Here is a 10,793-nt window from a genome sequence, read left to right as displayed (position 1 = left end):
CCCCCTTTAAAACAAAAGCTAGTTAGGCATATAAAAATAAACCCCAAATAATTATAATGGGGTGGAAATACACGCGGGTGAATCCGCAGGAAAAATATAATCAATTACAGAAATCTGAACTTGTAGGTTCAAATAAAGTTATAAGTTTACTTGTTAGACAAATTAAAAAACCTGCGAATTTCAACATTCATTTCGCTACAACTTTTGAACGGCTGAACAGATTTTCATGAAAAATGGCTAAGAACACTCGGGATAAAATTATCTATGACACAAAAAAAAATTAAATGAAAATAGGTTCATCCGTTTGGGAGTTACGACGACACAGACACATACACGCAGATACACAGACAGACATGTTGACACGCCTGAATTTCATACGTATTCTGGACTGGTGGAAATATACACGGTTACTGGTATCTAACGCATAACCTTTCACAGGCGCATAAGGTACCTACATAGGGACTAAAATCTTTTGTCTAAACGTAATAAATACAAAAAATCCTTTTTTTAGTTTTATAATGTAGTTTCTATAATACCTTATCTCTATGTTCGATTCCACCACATGTATAACGCCTACTGCTGTATCGTGTTGCTTGGCCATTATATAGAGTTGTGTAGAATCGCAAATTAGATTGTATTTACTTTTATATTTAAAAAAAAACTACGAATCATGAAAAGTCGTAGAATAAAAGTTGCTTGTTTTGATGTACCCAAATAGTCTTTAAGTTTCAAATTCATGTTTTTTCTCATCTTTAGTTCAATTTCCTGTTTACCGCTACGTGTCTCGTCGCGCAATTTGTCCAATACCACTTCCTACTATATAGGTATCCCGTACCGTTTAATTCGTACATACGATATGTACGATATGTACGTATGTATATGTATATGCCATCACGTTTTTCGCAATGTCACCCGCCCCATTTCCCACTACTTGCCTCGCCCATTTTCCACTAGGTACGTTCCATTTCCCGCTACGACTCCCACTCCCGCTTTCTGCAACACGTGCTGTCCTATTTTCCATGACGTGTTTCGTCCGGGCTTTTTATAAACCACAAACGTAAATTAAACAATTTATGGGTCTCTCTTCAAAAATAATGAAGTTTCATATAAATTTTCATCCCTACATCATTCCCTTAGAGATGCAATTTTCAAAATATACTTACTTAGATAATGCATATTATTATATTTTCTTCTTCTTTCTCTTACCTAATATTTCAAGTTATTTAATGTTATGAGGTGTGATTTACTGTGAAGAGTATGTATATCAATTTTTAGCGTTTTATCTTGATTTTATTAAGTCCCATACAAGTCAAGTCACAAACTTCAAACGGTGTAGAACATTCATATAAAAGTTTGTCACCCCTTTCACCCTCTTCGGGGTAGAAATTCCAAAAATCCCTACACTCCCCAGAGAACCTACATGCCAAATTTCAGCTTCTTACGCCCATTAGTTTCGGCGGCTGTACGTTGTCAGTCAGTTAATCGGTCACTCAGTAACGTAAGAGTTTTAATAGATTTTCACAAATATAATATGGTGACGTGTGTTCCCGCCTTAGAATAGGACCATGCTTTGTAAAATTACAGATGGATCTTCAAGGTTTTTAAAGCCTATATATTACGCTGACGGCTGACCCCGGGCTTAAAGATGCCATTGCCCCAAATGTAACCGGGAACACACGAGGAGGACTGAGAGTATCCTACTAATATATCCTACGAATGTTATAAATGCTTATTTATATTATATGTTTATATATATAATACTTTTATCCTCAAATTCCTAGGGGAGCGAAGCCCCGGGGCGCAGCTCGTTAAAAATAAAGATAGCTGAAGTCGATAGACCTAGGTAGGTATCAGTACCACTTCTATAGTTTTTGTAAGAATTCCCGAAGGTGTTCGAATAGTTTATTCAAGAGGGTCACATTCACATACAATTCTACCCCACAGGTCTGTCCTCATCGACATATATAGTCACCTATCAAAATTGTTCTATTTATTTGGCTACTCTCCATTACACTGTGAGCGAAGAGCTGGGGTGTATAATCTTATTAACCGATATTCCCTTATTCTTCTAAGTAGCCGCATAACATCGTTAGTAACGTAAGAAAAAAAAAACACAGGGTTGAACTACTAAGAGTAATGAATTTACGTAGCAGGTATTTCTTTCAAAAGCTGGATTGATCAGAGTCTGGGTATTTCGAATATTTAGACTCTGCCATATGAACATTTTGCACAGAAAAGGATTTGGAAAAAGAGGCTGCTGTATACGGAACTAAATTTGAAAAATCGGTGTCTCAGGAATAAGTCTTCTAGTATCATATCAATCCATATAGTAATATTATAAAGAGAAAAGATTTATAATTTCGTTTGTAATTAATAAACTCAAAATTTATAAACAAATTTGGTACAGATATAGACGAAACCTTTAGGAGACTCCAGTAAAGGTAGTTTTACTGAGCGAAGCAGAGGCGGGCCGCTAGTAGTAAATAAGATAAAAGCACCAACTTAATAGGTATCTGTGAATGGGAATACCTCTTAAAGTATCCTACCTACCCACTGAAAATTAATGCCAATACAAGAAGCCCTCCCTGTGAACGTCATAACATACCTATACCCAAAGTAGGTAATGTATTCACCTTCTTAGATACTTATATCTTATTATAAATATTGATTTTGTTCATGACGCCGTAGTTAATCCTCTGTTTCTCCATATATATAAGACACAGGAAAGTTGGAAGAAAACGAGTAGCCTCCGCCTCGGCAATCCACCGCAACGCGGGATCGGTTAACTAAAGACTGGAGTAGTTCGTCACACGATTTTCTTCAGTATTTTTGATAGTAACCATCTCGGCGGCCCCTATCCTGGCCCTTTTAAGTAAGTGTATTATTAGTACTTATAAATAAGAATTATCTACTTACTTACTATAAAATTAGTACAAAATTAGTTGGAATATCCTACGATAACTTACCTAGGTATATTAGTGAAGACATTATTTTAAATTTATTTGTATCACCAGGTTAAATATCCAGCAGAGATCGTGTGAAGATGTCGTTTGTTAGTCTAGACCCTGGGCCGGGCGCGGCTGCGCTTCAAGCATGGGGCGGACAGGTTGCTGCTTATGGTTCGTCTAACCAGACCGTTGTCGACAAAGTGCCACCAGAATTGCTACATTTGATCGACCCTCATTGGTTTGTTTCTCTTCTACAAGTACTATTTAACTAGTTTATAGAACTATCTATGGAAAGTTGAGATCCCTTACAGTCTTTAATTTTATAGGTACCAGTTTCCTCCTATGAACCCATTGTGGCATGGACTATTGGGCTTCACTATTGGCGTACTTGGCTTTATCTCTATAGCTGGCAATGGAATGGTCATCTACATCTTTACTTCCACAAAGGTTCTCCAAGTTTGCTTATCTATCTCCTTACCACTTATATCACAAGTTTATCATCTTCTAAAATTATATGTTTTGATTGTAGAGTCTCAAGACGCCTTCAAACTTACTAGTAGTGAACTTAGCATTCTCCGACTTCCTGATGATGTGCGCCATGTCCCCGGCAATGGTTATAAATTGTTACTACGAAACTTGGGTTTTCGGTAAGTTTACAAATATACTGATAGACATTGACATGGACTCTAGACCTATCTTCTTCTTAAAAGGCATTTTTATTTTATTTTAGGAGTTCTTGCATGTGAGCTGTATGCTTGCGCTGGTTCACTTTTCGGCTGTGCTTCAATATGGACAATGACTATGATTGCTTTCGATCGATACAATGTCATCGTGAAAGGTATTGCGGCGAAGCCAATGACCAATAATGGTGCTCTTCTGCGTATCCTTGGAATCTGGTTGTTTTCTCTGGCGTGGACTCTGGCTCCTTTCTTCGGATGGAATAGGTACTTAACAATATTAAACTTTCAGTTTGTCCCCTAACTGTTTGAGTGACCTTTCTTACACATAGCCTGTTTTTTATTTAGGTATGTACCCGAGGGCAACATGACTGCCTGCGGTACCGACTACTTGAACAAGGACTGGTTCAGCCGCAGCTATATCCTTATCTACTCAGTGTTCTGTTACTTCATGCCACTTCTACTTATTATCTACTCCTACTTCTTCATCGTTCAGGTATTTAAAAAAATATATTATCAATTTAACATCGGTGGTTCATAAATTAAACTTTCAAATTAATTATTAAATTAAGTATATTGTTTCTAGTATAATGGAATTTAAACTATACGTGTATGTCATATAACGAACGATTATTCAAAGCAATTTTGTTGTTTGTGTTCCTTAGGCCGTAGCAGCTCACGAGAAAGCCATGCGAGAACAGGCCAAAAAGATGAATGTTGCTTCCCTAAGGTCTTCTGAAGCAGCAAATACCAGCGCTGAATGCAAACTAGCGAAGGTAAACTCTTGCAAATGTTAGGTTTTCTACAAAAATCTTTAAATTTAAAAAGCCCTTTTTAATTTTTTAAAACCATATCATAAAGCATTAGGAAGTGCGAGTTTTTTTATAAGTTGTTTATTACTTATATGAATTTATTATTTAGTATTGTTACGAACCTTTGTTTTCATAAAAACTAAATTATGAAAAAGAAGTAAATAATCAATTCGACCTTTTTTCTACAGGTAGCGTTGATGACCATTTCCTTGTGGTTCATGGCTTGGACTCCATATCTAGTCATCAATTACACTGGCGTATTCGAGAGCGCCCCCATCAGCCCCTTAGCCACCATCTGGGGCTCGCTTTTCGCCAAGGCTAACGCTGTATACAACCCTATTGTATATGGGATCAGGTGAGAAAATATACCAAGTCCATAAGCAAAGACTGGCCTAATAAACAAAATTATTAAGTTTTTCTAAATATAAGCAGTAAGATAACCAGGAAGTCTTCTTCAGACTCAGACCATAAATAGATAGATAATTTTAAGTACTATACTTACCTATTTAGTTACATTCCTTTGATGTTTATTGCGTAGCCACCCTAAATATCGCGCGGAGCTGTACAAGAAGTTCCCATCGCTATCATGCCAGGCCTCTCCCGACGAGTCCGGCTCCGTGGCTTCGGGCGCCACTGCTGTCTCAGAGGAGAAACCCGCCGCTTGAACGCACCTACCTCCACTCCAACACGACGGACTCAAACCGCTCAGCTCATCGGACACACGAATCTGCCAAAGCGATCTTATTTATTATTTTTATACGCAGACATTTACATTTGTACGATTTATAAACTCGAACACAGAGCGTGTGCTGGTTGCAAAATATTCAGGCGGTTGTAGATTTTTTATTACCTGCGTATTTTGAGTTCACGTTTTGTGTATCGAGTTGAACGGTGCACACTTTTCTTATACCTGACTACCGCTTGACGGGCCAACGACATATAAAAAAAAAATAAAAAAAACTTAGTATACTTACTGCAGTATGTCGCTAGGCCTTGCCCCTTCCATGAGACTGCTCCTATAGATTTAAGTACTTCGATTCTATAGACTCTTTACGACAAACGAACGCTCTGTATTTTGGACCAATAAAGTTATATCAAGCAAAGTGGTTAATGACCACATAAAACAGTGTTTATATTTTTTCAACTTTCACGAGATATCATCCTCCAGGTCCTAGACTTTTAACATAATATAAATTCCTAATATTAAAATATGATTATGTATACAACTTCAAAAAATGGCGCGGCGGTCTGAAATTGATAACCTCTTTTTTATAACCGGTTAAAAAAGTTAGTACCATTCAACAAGGGGTGATAAAGATGCATGGGTCAAAGGTAAAAAAAAATAATTACATTCCTGTTGCTAGGCAACATCAAGCACAACAAACAAACACTCAAAACAAAGCATGTTCAACAACATTATGTGATTCTCAATATACCTTTCCTTTTGTGAATAAAGTCGCGCGGAAGTTTAATAAAAATGGCAGGGAAAACGTCCTACGAGCCTCACCACAATTTCCCGAAATTGGCAGATGAATCAGGGTTCGCATTTAACATGCACCGTCCACGCGCTCACGTTGACTGGAATAAAATTAGTAAGTATGAAACGATAGTAGATAGAATTACCGATATTTATTCTACCTACACTGAGGAATAAAAGGTGGAATCTTGTTCAAGAAGTAATAGTATGTATTGAACACTTAATGTGACGTAATTTAATGTATAATAAACCATCTCGATATTATGTTACAGGGTTAATTGATATAGATAGCTTGGTAAGAGAAAGAAAGTTTGTTCTTATTGAACAACATGTAAATGATGTAAGTAATAATACAAAATGGATGCAATAAAATAATGTAAGAAAATTATTATGTTCATTTATATAAACTTTTTAGATACTAAACTGCGCATTGGAATCCGAATTTGACATTAGAATCCTTAACGAGGGCGTTTTGAAGCTGTTCCGACTAGCACAATTAGCGATAGAATATCAACAGTTCTGTCGCCACTATCTTGATAAAAGTATCTTCGTTTTAAAAGAAGAAATCTCGTCACTGATTCAGGTATTATCATACCACTTAAATAATTTAATGATGATCCAGGTTGATACAAATAATATCTATAAATTTTATATTTGTAGGAACTTGAAATTACTAAGAAGGATCTTCGAGAAAAAGATGAGGAGATAAGAAAACTTAAAAGGAAAACAAAACATTCTTATAGAACTTTACCTTATGGAAATGATAATATAGCAGCAATGATTTTAAAAACGCTATCACAGAAAAGTGATTTGTTTCCATCGACATCTAACTGTGATACTTATCAATACAATAGGTGCAGTTTTTGTGATAAAGTATTTCTAAACCAATTATATTTAAAAAGTCACATCTCCAGGCGCCATGAAAATGCTGAAATACCACAAAGAGATATCACAGATAATGGAAATAATGAGAATAGGTTAAGTGAAGAAATAACTGAACTTAAGACAAAATTGAAGGAAATGGAGTCTTTAATAAAAGAAAATAAAAGTTTAAGTCAAGACGCTACAGCGAATTTTTCTGTTGACAATGGTATCAAAACAGTAAACAAAATGACCGATTCAGGAGTGGGTAAGGACACCGAACCAAATAATGAAAATAATTCGAAAACAAAAACAAAGGATGCGGAAGTTTCAACAAACAAAGATGATTATTTACTCGATAAAATAGAGGAATGGAAAAAGGAAGAACATGAGAAATACAATAAAGAAATAAATCTTTTGCGTACACAAATTTTGGATACAATCAGTTCCTTAAAAGATAAAGAAACAAAGTCAGCTAATCAAAATGAACCAAATGTTACCGAAGTACTGCACAAAACGATCTGCGAACAAGGAACTGAAATTATAGCATTAAGAAATGAGTTGAATAATTCTGTAAGTATTTTTATAGTCATGCCATAAGTAGTATAATCAGTATATAAAAAGCAGTGATGATATTTGTTAGATGATGATAGAGTGTCTTAAATACTTTTTCCAAGGGCTAAGGGGCGTGAAATACCTAGGAAAATATCATATATTTATAAATGTTTCAGAAAATAAAATCTGAAAATGAAAATGTTCAACTACGTAAAGAAGCCGAAGAGCAATTGGCACTTTGGACTAAACGCTTAGAAGCCCAATCCAAGCAACATGAATTATTGCTACAAAAATTAAACAATGTCGCAAAAGAAGCTCTGGAGTCAAGAAAACAAGCTGAAAGAGAAAAAGAAAGAGCTGAATACTTACAACAAGTTTTGCATGAAAGTATTAACAATAAACAGGAAGACCACTCGAGTGATGATAATGCGGTATTCCATTTTATATTCTATTTTGATATTTTGACTATTAACTGGGATTGATTGAAAAGTTAACCACTATAGTATTGAAGATTACTGTCTAGACGATTAATTTATTTAAATTAGTAGATCTTACTTTTAACAACTATATCTAACTTTATTTTGTGTAAAAGTGTTTTTACTATTTATGTTTTAGATCCCAATTAACAAACGTGTAAAGAATAAAAAAACTGAAAATCTGTTAATTACCAATTCCGTTAAAAAGCAATCAAATCAGACACCAGACACTACATCAAATTTTAGAACTGTATCGGATCGTAAGTCATTAGAAATACTTCATCAAAAAGCTCAAGAACTGTTAAATTTAGAAAGGATTAATTCAAGTTCTTCTGATATATCCAGTGAGGAACAATTTGCAAAAACAATCCAGCTAAAGAAACCATTAAACAATCCTACAATTTTGTCAGATAATGTCAATAGTAATCAAAAGAAGAAACAAGTAAAGATTAATAAATACAAAGAACATACAAAGTCAAATCACTTAGAAAAGCTACAAGGAGATTCTCAGAAGATTCTTAAATCGAAAGAAGAGAAAATTCAAAGCAAACAACCATTATTAACAGATACGGAAAAAAAAGGCCAAATTGTCATTCCAAAAAGGTAGGTATTACGACAGCTTTGTATATAAATGAAGAAAAAAAAACGTTTAAGTATTTCTAAAATCCAATAAAAAAATTTGAATAAATAATAACATGTCCATTTTTAGCCCAATAAAAGTCGTGAGAGCAAAAATAACAGAGGAGGTGAATAATCGCATAGTATCAGCAGGCATGGATCCACTAAAACTCAGACTTTCTAAAAATGTCTTCCATAAACAAAGGCTTGTTTTACAACAACAAGAAGAACTAAAAGCCAAGGTGCATAACATTCATATTTTAAGTACTTATTAGAATTTACATTTAGAAGCATTTTCTTTTCCAGTAATCCGTAATAGCATAGAAGAAAGTAATTACAGAAAAACAAATTAAACACTGTTATTAAGTCATCTGTCATAGGAACAATTCGAGAAAATACATAATATTTGTTTTGAGCGCCTATTTATAATATTTATTAACTAATTTAAATATGTATATTACAGAAAATCCCCACTCGTGAAAATGTCAAGCATTCTATTTTAGCTTATTTAGATGCAGCGGTATCAAACAAAGACATTACAATGCCAGTGGATTACACTTCTCCAAATAAAGAATCTAAAACAATAAAATTGAAATCTGTTTTGTCTAATGTAAAAAGTAAAGCCCTGTCATTAGTAAGGACCACTGATGGTCATCTGAAATTTAAACAGAAAATGCTGCAACCAGAAGCAGTAAGAAAAGAAAAAATAAATGGAGAAGTTACCAAAAGAGCACTGGCTCTATTGAAGACTCCTCCTGGATCTGCACATTCAAGCCCAACGATGCATAAAAACAGTGTTAATGAAGAGGAAAGTATATCAGGATGGCACAATAATATCATTAACGTAGATAAGCGTAAATCTGATTCTGTGAAAGAAAAGATAAAGAAAACCTTAATTCAAACCAAAAGTATAGTACACGATGACACCAGCAACAGTGATTCTATCGAAAGTGACCAAAAGCATTACAAAGAAGGTAATAAAACTTCAAAATCAATAGACAGTTTAATCAAATCACCTGCGCGGAGACCAGCTTCTGCAGAAGTGGATTATAAACATAGCCTAAATAAATATATCATAAAGAATGACGACATGGCCCTAACACGAACACAATCAGCGGTAAATGTCGCGAGTGATGTAACTTCGAATAAAAACGAAATACTTATAAATGTTGAACATGATATGAATGGAGAATCACGAAAAGATATAGATATAAAACGTGCAAACTCTGATGAGAATATGCAAAATAGCGTGAAGCAAACGAAGGGAGTCTTGAAAAATGCATCATCAACATCTTCTTTAAACAAAAAGAAAGTGTTATTTGATATGGATGCAATACAAATGAAGTCAGTAAGCGCATCACCTTCTCAGAGCATTACTGAGAAAAGTGATGGCAAAGAGAACTACGAGTTGGGGTTAATTAATCTAGATGGTGAAGAATGGGATATATCAAGGTTATATTTTGTTGTTGTCTTTATAGTAGTAATAATATAAATGAATAATAGAAATAAGTTCAACTATATTTGCCTTTGTTTTGTTACAGCATCGAAAATGAGCCTCTTAAAAACGACACCAAAATTCAAGTCAACAACCGAACTAGTCCGAAAATCGCTGAATTAAAGGAAACTATTGAGTCCCAATTAGCGCGGCGAAACGATACACCATCTACAGTGAGAGTCGGAGGAGTGGACATAGCTGGCCCCATGGTGAGGGTTGCGTCGAGTATCGGCGGTAGTAACACTAGTCTTGGGAGTTCAATACTGGACGAGTCAGACAGCATTCCAGCGCCGAATCATAGAGCCTTTGTCAAACCAAAAAATATCCCACAGAAAGATGACAGCGAAGTTGATATTTCAGAATTTAGCATCGACGGAACTGGATATAAGAATGAATCGTTTTAAGTTAATACATTTAAGTATATACAAATTTTACATAGGTATTATGAACGTAAGCAATTTTGTACATGAACAGTATGCACACTATTTTTGTATTAAACACTGGTTTTAATATATATTTTTTTATTTTAATATGTCTGCTAATTTAAAACATCAAACGTACTTGACTCTGCCACTGCCGCCGCTGCCATATCCAAGACGCGGCAAGTTAACCGCCGTGTGCCACCTGCCTTTTTTGAAGCCGCGATTAATATTGCATATCATCCAAAAAGACATGAATTTGATTTGAAGAGTGCAATCTTTGTTTCGAACACATGCGCATAAGAAAAACTGATAACACAAAATAGGAGGATACAAAAGTATTATGCTTATACATATATCTGTGGTTTCGAGACGAGAGATTCCAAAAGCTCTAAATTTCCCTAAGGAATAGGTACTTATATTGCCGGGTACAGTACAGTGTATAATAAAAAGTT

The 10,793-nt window shown here is 34.9% G+C and overlaps 2 protein-coding genes across 3 annotated transcripts; both read left to right on the top strand.

Annotated features, from left to right (window-relative positions):
- Positions 1-2,715: 2,715 nt before the first annotated feature.
- Positions 2,716-5,561, top strand: LOC128669868 (opsin-1). 2 transcript variants are annotated; one of them, XM_053745071.1, is made up of 9 exons: positions 2,716-2,872; positions 3,015-3,186; positions 3,275-3,395; positions 3,478-3,595; positions 3,679-3,892; positions 3,974-4,121; positions 4,291-4,401; positions 4,626-4,792; positions 4,976-5,561. In XM_053745071.1, exons 2-9 carry the CDS (start codon positions 3,044-3,046, stop codon positions 5,100-5,102), a joined length of 1,149 nt encoding a protein of 382 aa, XP_053601046.1. In that variant the 5' UTR covers positions 2,716-2,872; positions 3,015-3,043; the 3' UTR covers positions 5,103-5,561. The 2 variants fall into 2 exon arrangements, with proteins under 2 accessions (XP_053601046.1, XP_053601047.1); XM_053745072.1 differs by lacking the exon at positions 2,716-2,872 and having other exon boundaries at positions 3,046-3,186; positions 3,260-3,395.
- Positions 5,562-5,673: 112 nt separating this feature from the next.
- On the top strand, positions 5,674-10,424 carry DZIP1. The gene is made up of 9 exons (XM_053745070.1): positions 5,674-6,029; positions 6,187-6,254; positions 6,330-6,497; positions 6,575-7,348; positions 7,507-7,761; positions 7,946-8,409; positions 8,516-8,666; positions 8,888-9,876; positions 9,966-10,424. The coding sequence occupies exons 1-9, from the start codon at positions 5,915-5,917 to the stop codon at positions 10,321-10,323; spliced, it is 3,342 nt and encodes a 1,113-aa protein (XP_053601045.1). The 5' UTR covers positions 5,674-5,914; the 3' UTR covers positions 10,324-10,424.
- The last annotated feature ends 369 nt before the right edge of the window (positions 10,425-10,793 follow it).

This window comes from Plodia interpunctella, chromosome 5 (assembly GCF_027563975.2).
Source record: "Plodia interpunctella isolate USDA-ARS_2022_Savannah chromosome 5, ilPloInte3.2, whole genome shotgun sequence".
Lineage (NCBI taxonomy): Eukaryota > Metazoa > Arthropoda > Insecta > Lepidoptera > Pyralidae > Plodia > Plodia interpunctella.
This window is presented reverse-complemented; position numbering and strand designations above follow the sequence as displayed.

Bases quoted from the DNA above. Each gene is read 5' to 3' on its own strand.
- DZIP1 (XM_053745070.1), top strand. From the start codon at position 5,915: ATGGCAGGGAAAACGTCCTACGAGCCTCACCACAATTTCCCGAAATTG. The intron at 6,030-6,186 runs GTAAGTATGAAA...ATTATGTTACAG, and splicing joins CGTTGACTGGAATAAAATTA to GGTTAATTGATATAGATAGC. The intron at 7,762-7,945 runs GTATTCCATTTT...TTTATGTTTTAG, and splicing joins ACTCGAGTGATGATAATGCG to ATCCCAATTAACAAACGTGT.
- LOC128669868 (XM_053745071.1), top strand. From the start codon at position 3,044: ATGTCGTTTGTTAGTCTAGACCCTGGGCCGGGCGCGGCTGCGCTTCAA. The intron at 3,396-3,477 runs GTTCTCCAAGTT...TTTTGATTGTAG, and splicing joins ACATCTTTACTTCCACAAAG to AGTCTCAAGACGCCTTCAAA. The intron at 3,596-3,678 runs GTAAGTTTACAA...ATTTTATTTTAG, and splicing joins CTACGAAACTTGGGTTTTCG to GAGTTCTTGCATGTGAGCTG.